This window comes from Typopeltis vanoorti, chromosome 1, assembly GCF_054136105.1.
Source record: "Typopeltis vanoorti isolate ZY-2024b chromosome 1, IOZ_Tvanoo_1.0, whole genome shotgun sequence".
Classification (NCBI taxonomy): Eukaryota; Metazoa; Arthropoda; class Arachnida; order Uropygi; family Thelyphonidae; genus Typopeltis; species Typopeltis vanoorti.
Window position 1 is genome coordinate 183,312,004 of NC_143549.1, and position 22,932 is coordinate 183,334,935.

Below are 22,932 nucleotides of genomic sequence, written 5' to 3' on the forward strand. Positions count from 1 at the left end.
TACATTCCAGGCCACCTACTACCGCCCTTAGAGGGTGCTCCACCTAGATAGGACTTTAGTGTCATCCACGTGGTTAGGCTTAGTATTGTAAGATTTGTGTGTGCATGTTACACTAATTGTTTTTGTAATCCCTGTAGATGTCCTAGTGACTAGGACGAAATATAGGAAGTATTAAATTCTATTTTAATTCTTTTTGAATGTTGTAAAAAATCCATTAAGCCTCCAACATGACTAAGTTCTAATAGAAACAATCACTATACAAGATTCTCTCTCTACTTTTCCTTTCTTACTTAGTTGGGCATTCCATTCTCTTTTCTTTCATCTGTTCTTTCTGTTCTCAGCCATACCACTCAACACACATTTCTATTACTCAATTACTACTGACTACAATGTCAACTCTCACTTACTTGTCTAAATTTATTGTGCATTCAAATAATCTTATCTCTTAAGAGTGTGTTAAGCTCAATGGGCTGTTCTAACCAAATAACTTTGATTGTATAAACTTAATATTATTATAAGGCACTGCTTATACTTGGAAGTGTAAAGCTGCACAGTAAATCTAGCTTATCTTAGATTTAAGGTTCTTATTTTTCAAAAAACTTAGGCAAGGAACATCGATGTGTGCAGTTATCCAGCTTTAGATTTGAATAAATATTTAAATGTATCATGATTCTGTGGTAAGTAGCATAGAGAAATTTAAAATTTCCATGAATTTATTATACATTTTACCATGATTTTTACTTTGACAATTTCACATTCAACGTCAGTCATACATCAATAAAAATAGAAATACAAAATAAATACAAGTTCAGACCTTTAAAATCAATTGCTTAAGAAGGCTGTTTGGCTGAGAGACCAAGGCATTTCATTATGGAAGAAACTGCAACCAGAGGATCTTCAAATTCTCTTTTTTTATCTTGTCCAAGAACCCATTCTGGATAAAATTTTAAATAACTCCTTGCTTTGTTAACATTCCTTAATAATGGATTAGATAAAGAAGAGGAACACAGAGGAGATGCAGTTATGGGTAAACTCAAAACAGAATTACTTGCTGATTTTAGCTTAGTTACATGTCTTTGCTTTTCTATTTTATATTTGCGTTGTGTAAGATAATGAAAACTGGCAATGGAATCTGTTACTCTTGAACTACTTTGCATTATCTAGATTAAAAAAAAAAAAAATTATTTTTATTGTAAAAATATATCAAACTTGAATAAATGCTAGCTTATAAGAAAAATTTCTAATATTTTGAAAATTTTCAAATATTTTCTATTCAAGTCCAAACACCAATGATATTGTTATTATCTGAGACCTCCAGGGAGTTAAGGACTCATTGAGGGAGGCTGTAGATTACCTAACCCAGCTATCATACCTTCCCTTAAATTCGTTTACTACTAGATGCACTGACTACTGCTAAAAGCAAATTATTCCATTCACTCACTGCTCTCTGGGAGAAAAACCTAGCTTTTATCCCTTTCTTGACTGAGAACAACATTAACTTCCATGGATGCCCACCGTGTTCTCTCCCCATCTTCCATATAATGAAAAATTTCCTCATTTGAAATATAACACCCATTCAAAAGTTTATAGACCTCTATCATATCACCCCTCTTTCTCCTGTTAACCAGAATCTGCAATCCACATACAATCTCTCCTCGTACTCTAAATCCCATAATCCAGATATCTTTTGTAACTCTTCTTTGCACCCTTTCCGCAGCTTCTTTGTCCTCCCTTGGAACCCAGGAGACCAAATATGCACATAGCAATCCAGGTGTGGTCTTATCAAAGCCTTATAAAGAGACAAAATTACTTCCTTATCCTTACATGTCAAGGTTCGCTTCAGCATAGCAATTATCCTCTGAGTTGTATTTGCAATTTTTGCTATGTGACCTCTGAACTTAAATTCTTATCCACCAATACACCAAGATCCCTTGCCTCTTTAGGTTCTCGTAGCATAACCCGCTGGAACTCTAATCATGTCAAAGTGCATAAGTTTACACTCACTAACATTAAACTGACAGCTATTTTAGTTTGCACAGATTTCTAGTCTATTCAAACCATTTTGTAATTGCTGAATATCAGTATCATCCCTGATTGCCCTGCCTATCTTCGCATCATCAGCAAACAATTGCAAATCTCATGATAGACCCTGCTTAGTGTAATTAATGTATAGATTGAACAATAATGGCCCAAGGACTGAACCCTGAGGTACACCACTGGTTACCTTAAATCTGGCAGATTCACACCCACTGTATACCACTTTTTGATATCTGTCTGTCAACCATCCCCCTGATCCAAGTCAATAGATTATATTCCAATCCCATATTCTCCATTTTACACAAGTCTATCATGTAGTATCCTATCAAATGCCTTAGAAAAATCCAAAATTATCATAGTGTATCCATTCCCTTTATCCAACTCAGCCGTAACATTGTTATAAAATACGAGCAAATTGATAAAACATGACCTTCCTTTAGTAAACACATGCTGTTCCTGCAGAGTATACAATGCTTGTCTACCCATTTCTGTATGTGAGTTCTTACCAACTTGTTTAAAATCTTTACTACCACACCAGAGATACTAATAGGTCAGTAGTTAGACACATCAGTTTTTGCACCACCCTTGTGCAATGGAACTATCATACATTTCTTCCATTCCAGTGGTATCATTCCTGAGCTGAGACTTAAGTTATACAAATGTGTGAAAGGCCTAGCCAATTGAACTAAACATTCCTTTAGCAAATGGGCTGATATTCCATCTGTCCCTATTGACAAATTCTTATCCAGGTTATGCTCTTCAACCTCATTTTCATGAACCTCTAACTCTTCATCCAACATAGCAGTAGCACTGTGCACCATGCTACATACACCTGGTTGATATATTTTCTCCTTGGCTTCCGACACTCGTGTACGACCTGCATTCAATAAAGTTATTCTTCCACATTCATTCTTTTGGATTGCCTTGAGCTTGAATGGCCAATTTCTTTTCATACTCCATTTTAGCTTTTCTCACAATACTCGTTACTTTTCTAGCCTGAGCTTTATATATTTCATAACTCCTCTCGCTCTTATTCTCATGATATTCTTTCCACATCATCATTTTCTTGTGGATCTCTTGCTTAATAAGGCTGCACATCCATTTCACTCTCAACCTATTTATTCTTTGAACACTAGGGATACATTGAGATACCGCCTCATTCAAGCACTTTTTCAAAGATTCCCATGGATTGCTGACATTTTTTCCATTCAGTAATAACTGATACCATGAGACCAAAGATAGTATTCTTCTAAGTTGATCATAATTTCCTGCTTTGTAGTTCAGCATGTAACCTGTTTTAATCGGAGCTTCAATACAAGTAGATACTTCCCAAGAAAGAACCGCATGATCACTGTCACCAATTGGTGGTAAAATAGCCACATTCTTGACAGAGATCCCTTCTGAAGCTATGAGAAAATCCAACACTCTTTGACCTCTAGTTCCTTCTTTCACATGCTGCTTGAGAAAGTTCTTGCAACAATTCAGTAAATTCGTGTTCTTTCTTATCATGATATTTCTCTACTACCCAATCAATGTTTGGAAAATTAAAGTCATCCATAATAAGCATTCGCTTGGTACCCATAAGGCTAAATTGGCGATGCATTTCTTCGTCCCCTACAACTGAGCCACCAGGTCTGTAGCAACATTCCAGCATATATTTCATTCTGTTAACCACCAGACAGACTCAAACTCATCGCTACATGGGACATTGTTACCATAATTGTTTTCTTGTATTTCTATCCTAACTGGACTTAAGCCATCTGATATCATTAGTAGCACTCCTCCTCTCCTATCTCATCTGTCATTCTTAAATGACAGATGAAATAACTTATCTCATATCTCTTCTTGATAACATCATATCAAGAAGTATATCGTTACACTCGATCTTACTTACCATATCTGATTCTGATAGCAAGGTTTCACTAATGCCAACAATCTTAGGCCACATCATATTCAATACAAAGCAACAAATTCAGCCCTTTGTTTCTAATGCTCCTGGCATTTGTGTATAGACATAATAAATTACGACCTAGCCTATTCTTATAATTTGATATGTAATCTATTTGGTCTTGTTCTAGAATTTTCTCTTTTCCCTCCCCAGACGTACTTAAAAGGTCCGAATCCAAAGCATATTTTTCCACTGCTTCGCTACATACATAACCATGTTTAAAGGCATTCATATTTTTATCACATTTGTATACCAGAGCTGAACGTTCACATACATTTTTCAAATTCCTCCCTTGATGATCTAGTTTCCCGGACTCTCTGCATTGGGTCTCATATTAAGAAGTAATTTCTCCAGGTTTCTTATGGCAAATGAATTCAAGTGAGATGGTGATTACTCTTGATATTGGTGGGATGAAGAGTCCTTTGTACATCATTACAAATAAGGAATAAACTATAGTATTCCTTATATTAGCACAAGTTGAAAAAAAGATGTGAAAACGAATCTCTTGATTATAAAAGTTTTCCTTACTTCAAAAGAGCAAAGGTCCTTTCATTTTTCAAAAGTGAATCATTCAAATATTAGTTGTTTTTTTTTTTGAGCTATCACAATGCATTGATCCATCACTAAACTCAGAAATATCAATAATTTGATCCTATGCCTATATAATATAATAAATTTAGTTTAATCCTTTATACAAGTGTGTGCAAACAAAGTTTGTGCCTGAAAGTATCTTCAGGACTGGGGTAAAGTGGTACAACACCTTGCAAAGGTGGAGCAAGCTACCAACACTCCTATCTCAGTATCTTCCATAATGCAAAACACATCTCCTTGCAGATATGTATAATGTTATGCATTAAGGGAAGGGCCACTACCCAGACTAGTTTCGACCTTTATTGAGGTCTCTTCAGTGGTAACCAGGCTCAGAGGTGGAGATACAAGGCAGAAGCAATGGCAGGTCATCTTTACCTATAGGAGTTGTCAACCGGTGTGCCACCTTTTTATTAAATAACTCTGGATTTAGAGAAAGATGTTGAAAGCTTATCCCACTGAAGAGACCTCAATAAAGGTCGAAACTAGTCTGGGTAGTGGCCCTTCCCTTAATGCATAACATTATACATATCTGCAAGGAGATGTGTTTTGCATTATGAGAGATACTGAGATAGGAGTGTTGGTAGCTTGCTCCACCTTTGCAAGGAGTTGCCCGGTGTTGTACTTTACTCCAGTTCTGAAGATACTTTCAGGTGCAAACTTTGTTTGCACACACTTGGATAAAGGATTAAACTAAATTTATTATAGTCTAACCAAGTGAAAAATAAACTTTCAACATCTTTCTCTAAATCCAGAGTAATTTAATAAAAAGGTGGCACACCGGTTGGCAACTCCTATAGGTAAAGATGACCTGCCATTGCTTCTGGCCTGGCTCCCACTGAAGAGACCTCAATAAAGGTCGAAACTAGTCTGGGTAGTGGCCCTTCCCTTAATGCATAACGTTATTATACATATCCACAAGGAGATGTGTTTTGCATTATGGGAGATACTGAGATAGGAGTGTTGGTAGCTTGCTCCACCTTTGCAAGGAGTTGCCCAGTGTTGTAAGTGTTGTACTACTTTACCCCAGTCCTGAAGATACTTTCAGGTGCAACTTTGTTTGCACACACTTGGATAAAGGATTAAACTAAATTTATTATAGTCCTACCAAGTGAAAAATAAACTTTCAATGCCAATATATTATTCAAAATATTTTTCAATTTATATGTCACTCTTAGAAAGGATTTTAAAACAACTTTGAAGGATATGTTTATATTACAATGACATCCCATTATGAGAGTACAATTGTTTAAATAAGAATAATTTTCATGAAGCGTTGAGATTATTTATTTAAAATGGTGCCATTAAATCCAGTATTTTCATGATTAGCAGCATGAACTTAATATGATATATTGTCTATGAATCAGATTTCTCCATAAAGTACTTTCTCATGCAGAATTATTACTAGGTAATTCTGTATGGTAATTACTAAGTTCAGGAAGAGATGAAATGTTTTTTGCATGCCTCTCGTGTTTCAAGATCAGGACTTCAAGAGTACTGATTAAACAAAGATTTCCAGTTCTCAGCTTCAACTAATAACAGGACATCCAAGATGATCATGAGTTTTTGCATAACAGTTCATTCACATACAGCCAGAATTATCATTTTTATGAAGCCTTATCATAAGAGATCATAAAGTCAAATTGCAAGGATCGGCCACACTATGGTCTGAGAATGTGTTCTTTCATTTCATTTCAAAATCACAAGGTGAAGCTAGAATTAGTTCTAGCTTCACCTTGTGATTTTGCTGATGCACTGATAATAACCAGTTAGTTTCTGGTCAAAATATTTGCAATAATAAAAATTATTTATTCTTGTGAATATATGTGTTCAATAAACTTTATTATGTCACAAGTGCCATTAAAAACTTGTATCATCATCTATATTTTTTTAAACAGAAAATACCAACAACCTCATGGCACTGGTGACAAGTTTACATGTTAGGCCAATGGCAATCAAATGTTAAATTACTTTTAAAGAAATGTGTGCATAGAATAGATACTCGAAGCACTTTGACAAAAAACTTAATCTTTGCACACCAATGATTAAGTAAACTACAGTTGATTCGAAAATGCCAAAGCAAATCCAAAGAATTTTTTCACTACTTAACAAGTAAGAAAAAGAATGATTATGCAAAGATAACCTTACTCAGTGCTGATGGTAGAAACGTGACAGAGGCAGGAGAAATAGGTGAGTTACTAAGTGATCGCTTTGCAAGGCTATATCATCCAAGGTGTTGACTTTGCAGTTACCAACGTGATAGAGACTGATGTGAGCATTCAGATAGATAAACTGAAGGTACTCAGTATATTGAAAAATATCAATGTGAATACAGCAGTGGGCCAGGATGGTATGTCAGCTCATACGTTACGAGAATGTGCAAGCAAACTGGCACTGCCACTGACAAAGTTGTTTATTCTAAGTCTCAGCTCTGGCCAAGTTCCAAGGGAGCGGGAAAGTGGGTAAGATAGTTCCATTATATAAAGCTGACTCCAAGACAGAAGTAGCAAATTACAGACCAATTACTTCTAATTTTTTAGGAAATGACGACAAACTAAATGATTAATTATAAAAACTTTAATAACTACCTATATTTTGGCAATGTTACATTGCCATCTTCAGGGATCACAAAACAATGATATGTGCTTGCAGGCACTCACACTAAGCCATTGAGGCTGAAGAAAGGACCTAGGGCTCTAGGACCAACTTCAGTTGGTCCTAGAGCCCTAGTAGGATAAACTGAGTTGTCTTGGCCATTGGGCTGACAATCTTAGAATGTATACTTCCCAAATTTGATGAGGTTTGGGAAGTTTTTCACAGCTGAGTCTCATCCAAGGAATAATCTTTCATACTTGTACTTGCTGCAATGAAATACAGTGGCCTTCTTTAGATGTATTCTGTTGGGTGTGCACTTAGGACTTGCAAGTTCAGCAAGTCCTGAGTGGCTGTATTAGTGGAACCGGATGTAGTTCTTGTATTCAGATATCCTGATATTGGCTGTACTACCTGTTTGGCCATAGTAGGATAGATTGCAACTACAAGGGACCTGGTATGCTCTATGTAGGTCTAGGGGAAGTGGCTGGTCTTTGGTGGAGTGGATAAGAGATGCCAATTTCTTATGTGGTTAATAACTAGTTGTGAGGTCATATTTTCTTAGGATTTTTGTTAGTTTTTTGGATGCACCCTGGATATATGGAATGGTAATAGATTTAGAGTAATCTCTGCTATGAAGAGTTGAAGGGGGTGGGTTAGCCATTTGCTATGAAATATAGTTAAGTTCAGTAGTTAAAGCACTGTTATCTGAACTGATTAATGTGTCCTGTTATATGGGATTTTTATAATCCAATATTGTTGGGGGGGGGTGACTGCTGGTGAATGTATCTACTTGTATGTGTAGGTTTTCTGTAAACTGAGAAAGCCAGGGATCCATCAGGCTGTTGTGTAATCAGAGTGTCTAGGAAAGGAAGACTGTTGTTGTTTTTCTTTTTCAAGGTAAACTGGATCCTGGGGTGTTGTTTAAGTGCATTGAGAAATTGGGAGTGTATCCAGGCCATGTGGCCAAATGGCAAACACATCATCCATGGTAGGTTTATGTTGAGCAGAATTTAAGGCCTTTTCTTCAAAGGTCTCCATAAAGAAGTTGGCCAGGGATGGAGAATCCATGGCTGTCCCCGCTATCTGTTTGTCGAATTTTTCTTCTCAAATGAAATAGCCTGAGCTTATGATGAATTGAAATAGGGATGAGATATTGAGATACTAGATTTAAAGTGGGCGGAGTTTTTTTTTATTTTTTATTTTTATTTTTTTTTTTTATGTGTGAAGGTGTGTTGCCAGTATATTGTGCGAGCACTTTGGCTAAATTGTATGTGGAGGAATCGATGGTATCCACAGACCATGTTTGCTGGCATGGTCTGTGGATACCATCAAGAGTGGCGGCAATCTACTCCCAGAGAAGAGCGAAGCTAGTGTGCCTGTATATGCAGAGTGCCTTTGGTGATGTAAATCGGTGTTTTATGTCTAACTAATGTATAAGCTGATCTACAAGAATTACAGACCAATTAGTATCTCTGGAGTGGTGGTTAAAATATTGGAAAATTGGTTTAAAAGTAAAAGTCAGGAATGTGTGGATAGGAATATGATACTCTATAGGGACAGCATGGCTTTGTAAAAGGTAGATCTTACTTCAGTAATTTATTCACATTTTAAAAATAAGGTGACACTAGAATAGGATAAAAAAATGGCTACACTATGATACTGCTGAAACTTTGCAAAGGCATTTGATAAAATACCACATGAAAAATTATTACAGACATTGGAGCAAATGGGAATGGATATGAGGCTGGCGGCATGGGTAGGTGGGGGCTGATAGACATAAGAGTGGTGTATGGTGGAGTGGAATCAAGGCAAATGAGGGTGACTAGTTGACTGCTCAAAGGCTCTGAACTAGGACCACTATTCTTTAATTTTACAAGAATGACATAACAGAAGATATGAGGGGAAATTTTCTCTCGAAGTTATTATCCCTCTTTATAAGGCTACGATTTTGTGGCAAAATTGTAACCTTATAAAGAGGATAAACTCGAGAGGAGATTTCCCCTCATATCTTCTGTTATGTCATTCATGTACAAATTAAAGAATAGTGGTCCTAGTTCAAAGCCCTTGAGCAATCAACCAGTCACCCTCATTTGCCTTGATTCTACTCCACAGGTCTGTGGAGTAGAATGTTCCCTATCAGGATAGATTGTGGGTGTGTGTGGGTTGCAGATTTTAGCTGACAGGCTGAGAAGAGGAGATATGATAGAAACATGTAAGTTACAAAAGGGGTTCTATAAGATCGACACAAAGTAATTCGATAAATGAGAAGTAAAACAAGTTTTAAATTATAAACCATTAGGGAAAAGAAAACCAGGACATCCTCTAAAGAGGTTCAACAATGACCTCTAATGCCAGAACAGGCCACTCTAGGCCTAAATCCTTGAAAAGCGTAATGATGATGATGATATGGAGAGTAGGAGGAAAAATAAACAGTCACACTTGAAAGTTGTTTAAGAGTGTGATAGTGAGTACCCTAACAGTGAATAGATTTAAGAAGATGTATGATAGGTATTGTGTTAATGAACAGAGTGGGTATCCTACAATGAGTCTTTTGACTACGTACATGTATACTGTATTTACTCGAATATAACTTGCGCTTTTTTCCCCAAAATTCAAATTAATTCCCGCATATATCTCACATCACAAAAAATTGTGGTGTGAGATATATGTGGGGATTTTTGGAAACTAAAGTTTTCAGGAAAAAACTGAAAATGGGTATGACTTATCAGGAATCTATTTGCTATTGCTACTTCTGGCCTCAAGAGCAGTTACTTGTGTACATCATGAAAGTCAACTATCCAAACAGTGTCATCTTCTCTCCCATCCAGGGCATTAGAGATGCCAATTTTTAAAAAACCTCTTGCCAATCATTTCCCAAGCTCTCAAAATCCAGTAGCACACACAACAGTTTTAATGATGGTCTCTATGAAGACATGATTGGTGTGGTATTAACAAAAGATCATGCGACTCAACAACAAAGGCAAGCTGACAATTGAGTTAAAATGCTGATTCTCTTCAATCGAAAACCAAAATATCTTAAACTGCCCTAACGACATTAGTTTTAACACATTCATGTTGGGGAGGTGCTTAGCCCATTTATCATTCTGATGGGACTTCTCGTTACCATTTGTATTTTCGCTTCTGCTTCAGGTGGGCGTGCTCAACTGACAAACTTTTAACCCTTCAGTTGAATTTTATTGCTGCTTGTTTGTATGCTGCTTCTGCATCGGGCAGACTTGTACACATAATATGGCATGCTAGTTATAATTCAAGGTAGAATTTTATTTGAAGTTAGCTTTTGTGATCTGTCTTAATGACATCGAAAATTTCAAGTGCAATCGAACAAATACTTATTTCATGTAATTGAATATTTAGAAAAGTTTTTAGTTAGATACTGTGTTAGAGTCAAACACAGATTTTTAATAGCATAATTTTTGTGGAAGGGGACATGTGATTCATTAGTTAGTCCCGTTTTTATTCCAGCTGTCTCTAACTGCACTATTTGTTGACAAATAGATTACACAGACTGCAAATGTCTATGTACCTTATTCAGTGATACAATAAAACTACTTGTTTTTCTTGCATCTTCAGTATAGTGGCTGTTGGGGAGGGCATGTTATTTATCACAGTCTGGGTAGTGACCTCTTCTCATAATGTAAAACAGTAATACATCTCCTAGGAGCTGCATTTTACATTATGAGAGAATATTAAGGATAGTGATGGAGCTTGCACCACCTTTGCTCCGAGTTGCATTGGTGTTGTACTACCCAAGTGATTACTTACACTTGGGCTCGCTGATAGTTTTTTTGGCATGAAACTCTAGGATTTCAATCCGAGTTTCGTACCTGGCTGTAGAATAATATGGGATTTACCATCTCCCTTAAACTTAACTTATGTCGCCAGTAAAATAGCCTTTTGGCTTGTTATTGTAATAAAAGTTGTGTAATGTCTAAATTACTTTTTTTTTTATATTTTTTTTTAACGGTCATCAAGTTCAATTAAGAAAAGGTAACACAGTGTAAGAAGACAAAGAAGGAATTCTGCAAAGCTTAGTATGGACTATCCAGATTATGTGAATTTAATATATCAAACCATTCTGATATATACAGACTAAAAATTTTGTGATTGTTCACCAATCAAACAAATATCTCACTCATCTTGTCTGGATATGCAATCATTTAATATATCACAGTGATGTGGTTATTTCTGAATTGGGTCAATTTATAAGCTTTTGTTAATGCTATGCCTAATTTTAACCCTGTATGACTACCAGTGTTGAATCAAATATTAACTATGAGAGAGGTCTGAAAAGTTCTCGGCCTAACAATGAAAAAACGAATTTATAATTTCAAAATTATTTTTATTTTTTGACATAATTTCCCTTAAGACTAATATTTTTATTCCAGCAATGCTCCAGCACCATCATCCCATCACTGTAGTGGTTCTCAGTAAGATCTGCAAAATACCCCTCTACAACTGCAATCACCTGTTGATTCAAAGAAAAATGCTGATCAGCAAGGAAGAGTTTTAGTTTTGGTAAGAGACAGAAGTCAGAGAGAGCCAAATCTGGGGAATAGGGTGGATGTTCCAACAATTCATAGTGCAGAGTCCTTCATTTCCCATTGCCAAAACACCTTTGTGGGCAGGTGCACTGTCCTGATGAAAGATGATTTTTTTTTCTTTCTTCAAAATACCCAGTGTTTTCTCAGGAATTTTTTTGTCTAGTCTGGTTAAAAGATCAGAATAATATCCCCAGTTATTGTTTTACCCTTTTCAAGATAATTAATAAACAAAATGCCTTTAGCATCCCAAAACACCGATGCCATGACCTTTCTTGCTGATGGAAACGAATTTGTCTTCTTTGGCACTGAACAACTGGCTTCTGTCCACTGTTTTGATTCTGGTGTATAATGGTGAATCCAAGTCTCATCCATAGTAATAAATCGATGCACAAAATCAGTTTTATTCTTGTTAAAATGCTCCAAGCACTGTTCAGAGATTTTCATGCAAGTGCGTTTTTGATCTGCTGTGAGCAAGCACGGCAGCCATCTTGTGCAATTTTCATTTGCAATTCTTCATGCAAAATATATCCTACATGTTCTTTTGAAATGCCTATAGTCTCAGCAGCAATTTCATGCATTTTGACTCACCAGTCATCCAATACCATATCTTGCACTTGATCAATGATTTCTGGTGTTGTTACACTTTTTGGCTGCCCTTCACGTGGATCATCTTCAAGTCTGGTATGGCCATGTTTAAACTCGGCAGCCCATTTCTTAATTGTCATAAAGGAAGGAGAAATGTGCGCCTAAACTTTTATGAACTTCGAATGAATTCTCTTGGCTTAACGTTAAACCTTCTTTTACAAAGAATTTTATAACTACACAATAGATTACACAGACTGCAAATGTCTATGTACCTTATTCAGTGATACAATAAAACTACTTGTTTTTCTTGCATCTTCAATACTCAATTTTATCCATTTCAAGGGATAAAGACAACACTTTTGCTTCAGATAGCTGTATAAAATGAAACTACTTGATAGAATGACTTGCAATTTCACATGGATGCTTATGACAGATGTGCCAACTTAGAAAAAAAAATCTTGCCAATAGTGTTGCCATCTATGGATAAGAACTTTTCAGACCCCACTCATACTAATGTATTAGTGTGTTATTAGCATGTGAAGAAAAATTCATGCATTTTATAAGTGATAAAAAAATCATTTTTTTTTATAAATTAATAATATCACGTTTTCACTTTCAACACTTATATGTCTTGAATTATATTTTTTGATACTGAAAACATTCAGTATCAAAAAACTCTCAATAAAATAAAACTCTTAGGTCTATAGATATAACTACATTAATGCATTCTTGAATTCTAATTAGTTACAAAAAATTATGAGATGGACAAGGCCAGCGACATCATATGACATGGTGGCAACTCAAAAAAACAATAACCTATAAACATTTAGGTTAGAATCTACAAAAAAATATTTTGAGAAAATAAATACTTCCACAGCTTTTCAAGTTTTAATATCCACTATTAATGGTCAAGTTCTGCATATTCCATCACCAGGTAAGAAATAACCTAATTACTGCTGTGTATCTCTTTCAGGTTACAGTGTCATGATTAAATATTTACTTCATGTTGCAATTGAGTGCTCTCTAAAGATAACTGATGATTAAATCAAATTACTCTAATTTTTTTTGTATTTAAATTACTTCATGTTGCAATTGAGTGCTCTCTAAAGATAACTGATGATTAAATCAAATTACTCTAATTTTTTTTGTATTTAAATTACTCAACTAAAGATTCTCACTCATCATAGACAAGCAAATTTTTTAAGTCTTACTGATACACAACTAATATCTATGATATAGAACAGTGCTTCCCAAACTTCTGGATGTCAGGGCCCCCCTCGAAACAAAATCATAATAGAGAGATATATTATTATTATATTTATTGTATTTATATTCAATACAAAACATACACAACGAATATTGCAAAAATCAAATGCAAATATTACATTTTTTGCCTTTTACCGTTTGGTTCTGAAGACGATGTGGGCTGTTCTGGTAAAATATGAAATACTGTCCTTTTTTTTTGAGTTTCTTTCCGCTTCTTCTGATTGTTCGCGGGATTTTTTTTTTTTATTTTTTATCAGCCACTTATCCATCTCAGGGTTAAATTTTTTAACGTAGAATAGATCAAATAATATTACCACTTACCGATAACATGAAATTAGTGAATATTACCTGAGTAAGGGAACCCCCGCACCAGGAACATTTTTCTCTTTTGTGATTTTTCTCCCTTTACGGTAATTAAGCCTAACGCGAAACAGACAGCAAAGGCAGGTTATTAAAACGTGCATATGATTGGTGTGGTATTAACAAAAGATCGCGCAACCAAAAGATAAAAGCATAGCTGACAATTGAGTTGAAATGCTAACTCTCTTCAACCGAATTCCGTATGTGAAAATGCCATAACATTCATTATATATTACTTAGTTTTAACACTTTTACGAATTTTAACACTTCGGTTGAATTTTATTGCTGCCTTAGGAAATCGAACTCGCACACATCTAATTAATAACAATAGTTTTTAGTTAGAACTGTGTTTGCCCATGTAACATATGGTTTTGTTTCAGTCTATACAGCATAGTTTCTGTATGAGGGGACGTGATTCATTAATTAGCGTGTTTTTATCCCAGTTGTCTCTAATTGCACTATTTGTTGAGAAATATATTACACAGACTCCTCATACCTTATTTACTGGCATAATAAAAGTACTTGTTTTTATTGCCTCTGCAGTATAGTGGCTGTTAGGGAGGGCATGTTGTTTACCACTGCAAGGAGTTACTATCTCCCCACATGAACTTGTTTAAGCTTTTTTCATGTGTGAAGTATATGCGAAACTTTTATTGGTAACAGAAAACTAGCTCCGATAACAGTGATAATATAAAACTAGTTTTGATATGTATATCAAGTCAATATCAAGTCCCTGATTACAAACGCATGATGAAAGGGATAGGAAGATTTGGAGCTTCCCTGGAGAGCATTCAAAGTAAATACAATTAACCACTGCTTTGAAATGAAACATATGAATAAGCAATATTTACTAATATTCATTAAGCGCCGAAATACGCAGGAAGCAAAGTTTGTGAACCAACACCGATGTGTGAATTTTTCCATTAAAATATAAAAAATAACAAAAAAGAAATAATAAAAGTTAAATACGTTTCTTTTAAAAAATCTACTTAGTCTTAAAACATTTTAAATTTGTTTTCATTATTTCATGGCCCCCCCCTCAACAAAACCTACGGCCCCCAAAGGGGCCGCGGCCCACAGTTTGGGAAGCGCTGATATAGAAGACATGCATCAGCAGCTTAGTAATTATTCGTGTGCAAGTCGAGTAATTATTATGGGGGACTTAAATTTCGATGACATATATTGGAAAGAGAAAATATCACATGGCAAGAAGGAAATGGAATTTGTACACTTATTGAGAGATAATTACTTAAAGCAGTATGTGACAGAGGGGGGGGGGAATACGAGAGTGTTGGATCTGGTTATAGTTCAGAAGACCTTTCCATAACTAAGGAGGCTACATTGTCTCCAAGCTGGGGAGAGCGATCATGTGGTCTTGACTTGTTGGGTAGCAAAACATGTGGAGATTACAGTTAACAAATTATATGTGGAGCTACAAGGCAGGTGATTGTGATACACTTAAGCAGCAGCTTGAAACAGTACCATAACATAGAAATCTGAAAGAAAAGGATGTTCACAGTGCATGGGGCATCTGGAGAAAGCAATATCATATTGTATACTCGAGATCAGGAGGGTAAATCGGGTAGGAGTTAGATGGATGAGTAATATCATTAAGTAAGAGTTGCAAAAAAAAAAGATGTTGTGGAGGATATATAAGGAGAAAGGTGACCAGCATGGTAAGCAAGAAAAAATAAGATTATGAGAAGAAATTAGCTAAGCAGGCAAAAGGAAATCCCAAAGAGTTTTTTTCATTACATGGCAAGTAAGAGGATGAATGACTATAGAAGGGTAACTTTAATTATTTAAATATGGTAGAAAGGTAACAGAGAAAGGTAGAGGCAGGTGAAATTGTTGAACTAAGTGACCATCTTGCAAAGGTATATCATCCAAGTGAAGATGTTATGGCAGAGGTGACAGGGACTGATGTGAGAATGATGAATTACAGATACTTAGGATACTGCAGAATCTGAATGTGAATACAGTTGTGGGATTAGATGGGGTATTGGCTCACATTTTAATAAAATGTGCAGGGGGAAATGGTGATGCCATTGACTGGGCTGTTTAATTTAAGTCTCAGTGCTGGCAAAGATTCAAGAGAGTGGAAAGAGGGCAAAATTTAGATCCTCCTTTTCATAAAGGAGGATCTAAGTCTATGGTAGCAAATTATAGACCAATTAGTCTCTCATGAGTGGTGGTAAAAATGTTGGAAAAGTTGGTCAAAAAGAGAATTCAGTAATGGATATAAGAATTGATATTGTAAGAGAGCAGCATGGCTTTGTGAAGAGTCAGTCATGCCTTAGTAATCTACTAACATTTTTATAATAGAGTGACAGCTGAGTTGGATAAAGGGAATGGCTACACAATGATACTGTTGGATTTTGCAAAGGCAATGGACATGATACCACATGGAACTCTGTTATGCAACGAATAGGGATGGATATGAAACTGGTGATACGATAAAAAATGGTGGCTAATGGAAACACACACGCACACGCACACACACACACAGGTAGTATCACAGGGCTCTGTGCTTGAACCACTGTTGTTTAATTTGTACATAAATAATATGAGAAATAATTTGAAGGGAGATATTCAGTTGTTTGCTGATGATGCAAAATTTAATAGGGTAACAGTTAATCAGCATGATTTAAATAGGCTGACAGTATGGGCAAAATATAATGGATGTCAATTAAATGTGGAAAAGAAAATTTATGCATTTTGGTATAAATAGATTACAAGCTATGTACCACACTGATGTAACTGTACTCCAGGTAATTGATGAAGACAGGGATTTGAGAGTAGTAGTAGTAGACAGAGTTGAAGTTTAGCAGACACAATGCTAAAGTAGCCAGGGTAGCTCACAGGATTACTTGGTCATTGAAAAGCACACTGCCCAGCAGAGATACGTTATCATTCAGCTTTATAAAGCCTTAATATGACCACATCCTGATTAGTGTGCTCAGGTCTGGTCAGTTGTATTTCTTGGGGATCAGGAAGTGGTGGAGAGGATCCAGAGTTGGGTGGAATGCTCCCTGTGAAGATAGATTGAGGGTTTGTGGATTGCGGAAGTCAGTTGATAGGTGAAAAAAGGGGAAATAAGACAGAAACATTTAAGTTACTTAAAGGATTTTATAGGATTTATGTAAGGGAAATGTTTCAGCACTTGGTTAGAGGGGGGGGGGGGGCAGAACAATCCCTGGAAGTTGGGTAAGAGTGTGGTTAGCAAGGGAGCGAGGATTAGATTTTTTGCTTAGAGTGGTGAATGAATGGAATAGGAGGATGACTGAATCAGTTGTGATCCTTTGTATGGTAATGGTTTCAAGTAGAGATACAATAACTACTGTGTTGATAGTTTGGATCTCCCATGATGAGTCTTAGGATTACATGGAGGTGCCTGTGCAATAATAATAATATCTGATGTATTGTATATGACAGCTAAAAAAGTTGGAATGTTCTTAAACTAAATAAATCAAAAAGAAATTACAACTGATTAACATACAGAAACAGTTACAAACCTTATACATATAGGAGTTAATTGTGATACAGGCAGAACTGACAAGAATATGACAAATATGACAAAAGCAAATATTGCTTTCAGAGAACTGAATATATGCAAGTCATCCAATATCATAATAAAACCAAAATAAAAACATTAAATATTAAACATCATTTGATCACAATGTATAACAAATGATCAGTTACATAAATAGAAAGCAAAAATGTATTGTCAGTGAAATTAAAAAAGGAGATTCATCATGCCCATAATGGGTAGAAAAGAAATTCTGAGGATAGCTAACATGAATCTTAGAAGATAAACAAAAGAGGAAGGCCATAACTTGATGAAGAATGAGAGAAAAATGGCTTGTTGAGAAAGACAGAGGCAGAATTGCAAGGGAGGAGTGGATAGAAAAGAAGGATCTTGATCTTATGTGCTGCAGGGCACATAGTCTTACAAGGTTTGTTAGCATGTCTAGGTCTGTCAGTAAATGAAGTGATCATTTACTGACAGAACTCTGCCACATCCTTTATATGCATTTTGTGCACACAAGGTTCTTTACATACTTCTCATGAAAAGAAATAATCTAGGGCAAAGTTGGTACCATATGAGACTATATGATCACCCACTTTCCAAATCCATGCATTCATTCAGGGAAATTATCAATTCAATGGAATGATGTGGCAGCTCATCATACTGCAAAAAAATCTTTGTAATAATGTCTAAAGGAATACATAATTATGCAGCATGTTCCAATACACTGCCTGACTATATATTCCACAAAGAAGAATAACTCAATCACAGAATTCAAAATTGGGACATGCCACACATTCAATATGGGATCATGATGCATTTGTTTCATTAAACAGCTTTTCATTTCTCCAAATTTAGCAAAAGTGCTCAGTCACCACCTTTCACACATTTACAAATGTAATGATAGGTTTAAGCATTGACTGTAATAATGGTATATTACAGTATAAACACCAAAATTTATCGAGTTACAATATTTTGCTGGATTTCAAACTAGCAACCTTCAGAGCACAAATAACTGTGATAAAGATACAGCAGTCCGAAAGAATTTCAAGTGTAACTGAAATAAAGGTTCTATCACTTCATCCTTTAGAGTAAAACAATGGAGTTAATAATTATCATCTGATCTCCATGGAGTAAGAGACTCATCGTGGTAGGTACACACTATTGCATATAATGCCTTAAACTGATTCAATGTGTCTACATTCACAACATGCTCAGGCAATATATTCTACTCATGAATCACTCTCCATGCAAAGAACCTACCTCTCACTCCTCTGCTCACACCTCTTTAAAGTTTCCAGCAATGGAAACTTTAAAGAGGGTGTGAACCTCTTGTTCTACTCTCCCTCTCCCATTCTATGAAAAATCTCTTCAATGTCAACCTGATAACAACCCCTGACTAGCTTATATGTCACAATCATATCCTCCCCCCCCCTCTCTCTTTTCCTCCTGTTCACGAGGCTTTGCAACTTGCATTTTCTTAATCTGCCTTTGTGAATCACTGACGACCTTCGTGAATCTTCTCTGGACCCTTTCCAACATATATTTAGCACAATGAAAATGCTGGTGACCAAATCTGTGCACAATAATCCATATGAGGCCTGATAAAGCCTTATACAATGGCATCATAACCTCTATTTTTGCATGTCAGGGTCCTCTGCATCATTGCCATTATATGATGTGATGTTTTCAACTTGTGCAATATGACCCTGAATTTCAGGTCCTTGTCCACCATTACTCTTAGATCTCTCATCTCCTCTACTTCCTTTAAAGTTTCCCCATAAAGCGTGTACTTTGCATCCAATTGTTGCATACTAAATCTCAATTCAGAGAAATCAATCAAACTGTAGTTTTATTACTGATACAAGAGATCTGCAAGAAGCCAGGGACTCATTGTGGAAGGCCACATTTACTAGTGTCCAAAACTTAAGGACGAACCCTATTTCTGAAGATTATTACAGCAAATTCAGATGAATCAGTTTGTAGCAATTTGTATAACTGATGATTTTGAGTAGCAGGTACACATTCAAATTTTTGAATTGTGCACAAAAGGGTTATGTGGTAGCACTCAATAGGATAAAAGGCTGCACTAAGCAAATTGTATTTGCAGGAAGCTCTGTGCATGAAGGAATAAAGATGCAAACTTGGATGTTTCGCAATGTCTCAAAGACATCATCTAGATCAGGCTGTCCAAAACACAGCCTGCAGTGCAATTCTGTGCAGTTTGATTTTGACGAGCGAAAAAATAAATAACAATTTGAACCAAATGTGTATTACATATTTTAATTCTATCACTAATCGATAATCTCGAGATGTTGGCAATTTTATTTAGTATTTTTACATCAGTATACACCCATGTGTTTTTCAAATATTAGATGTGTCAAAGTTGAGTTCTTACAGTGTTTTGTTCTAACATGCATGCTCCAGACGCTAACTTTTACATGGAACATTTTGAGCAATGTGAGCTAGATTCCTCTCCTTTAAAACCCAAAGTCTGGCTTAGATATGTTGACGATGTTTTCGTCAACTGGCCCCATGGCCGCCAGACACTTTCCTCAGCCAACTAAATAAACAACACAAACGCATACAATTCACAATCAAGACTGAAAAGCAGAACACACTTCTGTTTCTAGATACACTTGTCACATGTTTTCCTTCTGGCAGTCTTTCCTTCACTGTTTACCGACACTCACTGGCCAATATATACACAAACTCCTAACACCACCACCACCCAAGACAAAAACTAGGAGTCATTAATACACTTAAAAACAGAGCTTTGAAGATTTGCTCCAATGAACAAGCACATAGAGATGAATTAAAAGTTATCAGCAATACCTTCCTAAAAAATGGTTATAGCCAAAATACTATCAACAAAATTTTGTACAAGACTTCACTTAAAAACAAAAATAAACAAGACTATAATAAAACTGTAACCATTCCATGCATTAAAGGGCTATCAGACAAAATAAAAAGAATACTACAAAAATACAACCTTAAAGCTAAATTTAAACCTCCTGCAAAATTAAAGTACTTGCTCAACACATCCAAGGATCCACTCTCTCCACTGGCCTACCCTGGGTGAAGAAATCATTTTTATTATTATTTGTCACCTCCAGGAAGTCCAAAGACTCATACTCTACAACTCTGTTTCCACCACTCACAATCCACTAACTGACTGCAACTACACCAACGCCTTATTCTTAACTACACCTTATTCTTACATATCAATGTTTGTTTCAGCATTCTGATTATCTTCTAAGCCATATTCATAATTTTTGCTATATGGCCCTTGAACTTCAACTTCCTCTACTAAAATCATGCCAAAATACACCATTAGATATCTCATTACACCTCTGTGTATAACTTTACATTCACTAACACTGAACTGACTGCCATTTTCACATGCCCGCAATTCCAGTTTATTCAAATCATTTTGCAAGTGCTGCATGCCAGTTGCATTCCTGATTATCCTGCCCATCTTTGCATTAGCAACAAATAGTTGTCTCCTGCTAAATCCTTCCCAATGTCATTAATGAAAAAATTGAACATTGGACAAAAGATTGATCCCTATGGTACACCACTGTCACCTTAAATCTTGCAGACTCCATCCACCACACACTATGTTTTGATATCTGTCAGCCAGCCATGCTCTTATCTCAACTAGTAGTTTATAATCCAATACCATACTTATGCAACAGCCTTGCATGTGAAATCATGTCAAAACCTTTAGCAAAGACCAGAATATCCATTTCCTTTGTCTAACTAAACTGCCACATTATTATAAAACATGAGCAAGTTATTCAAGCATGATCTTCCCTTTTGTAAACCATGCTCTTCATTGCAAAGTATTATTATTATTATTGTGACACCTCCAGGGAGTGCAAGGACTCATCACAGGAGGGCACTCTATTTTGCTAAACACATCTCACCCTCTCCACTACTTAATTCTCCTATTACGATACTATTACCATCAATGCCATCATTGCCAACGACAGTATTTTTTGTCTGTAAATTGCATGTGTTCTGAAGGCCAATTTGTCTGTACATGGGATGAAAAACCCTGCTATCCCCATATGAGATTGGCTAACTCATCTTCAATTGAAAAAGTCTATATAAGGTGAGGTATATTCCATTTCTGTATGCACACCTGTTACTAACTTTTCCCCAGAGATACTGACAGGTCAATAGTTAGACACAATCTTTGCACCTGTGCAATGGAATTATTATATATTCTTTCAACTCCTAGAGTATCTACCATTGATATTCCATTAATCCCAAATTCATAAACAATTAAATGACTACATGCACAGACTACATACGGAAAATAAAGAATTTAATACAGTAGTCCCCCATTATCTGTGGGGGATATGTTCCAAGACCTTGAGTGGATGCCTGTGGAAACCCAGATAGTAATGACCCCCCCCCCCCCACACACAGTATTTTCCTATACATACCTATGATAAAGTTTAATAGGATACTATTGACCTTCTGATGATACATCAGGAGAAGGACCATTGAATCACAATGATGTCAATGATTAAAAATCAGGGATAGTTTTTTTTTCTTTCTGAAACCTTTTTGGAAGAACTTTGTAATTCTTCGGTAATCAAATGGATGACTTTCATGCTACCTTCCATTCGAGGATTGTATTCTTTTAATGCCTGTGCAATTTGAAGCACTTCAACAAATTTTGGTAATGTCCACATAGCTGATTCTGGTTCAGTTTCTTCTTCTTCCATTTCCTCTACAGATGACTCAAATTCTTCCAATTCCTCATTTGTTAACACTTCTCGATGGTCTTCAACATATTCTTCCCTTTCTTCAAACATGCTGGCAAATCCTTCTCCAACTTGTCTTGCTATGTGAATGATTTTCCTAATTTCTCTGATGATCCCCTGGAAAGCCTTTAAACTCATTCACAACTTCTTTCCATAAGTTCTTCCAGCCATAGATCCTATTGTAGATCTTGCAACCCCCACCACGATTTTTTTTTCATTCCTTACAAAGTTGAGAACCTTCACCTTTTCATTTAAAGGAAGCGCTTTATGGCTTCGCTTTGACATATCTGAATTGCCAGTATCACTTTGGAGCCATTATTAAGTGAAATAAGGGTTACTTGAACACAAGCACTGCAATACTATGACAGTTGATCTGATAACTAAGAATGGGTGGGTAATAACATATACAGTACAGCGTGGATAAGCTAGATAAAGGAATAATTCATGCCCTGGATAGGATTCATTTAAAAAGTTTGATCTTTTTAAGCTGAACCACTATTCAGAACAGTGCATACTTTAAAACTTATGAATTGTTTATTTCTGGAATTTTCTGTTTAATATTTTTGGACCAGGGTTGACTGTGGATAAGGAAGGGAAGGGGGGGGGATTACTGTATAAAGCACTAATATTTTGTGATGAGAATTTCTTCATATCATCAGAAGTGAATATACACAGGGAGAATGG

The 22,932-nt window shown here is 35.9% G+C and overlaps 1 protein-coding gene across 1 annotated transcript in view; it reads right to left on the reverse strand.

Moving 5' to 3' along the window:
- Positions 1-695: 695 nt before the first annotated feature.
- The window catches only part of LOC150110692 (uncharacterized), a 464,373-nt gene continuing 442,136 nt past the window's right edge, over positions 696-22,932 (reverse strand). The window contains exon 23 of the mRNA XM_090405298.1: positions 696-1,160. Coding sequence (XP_090261424.1) covers positions 831-1,160 — 330 coding nt within the window. The 3' untranslated portion in view covers positions 696-830. The remainder of the gene's footprint in view (positions 1,161-22,932) is intronic.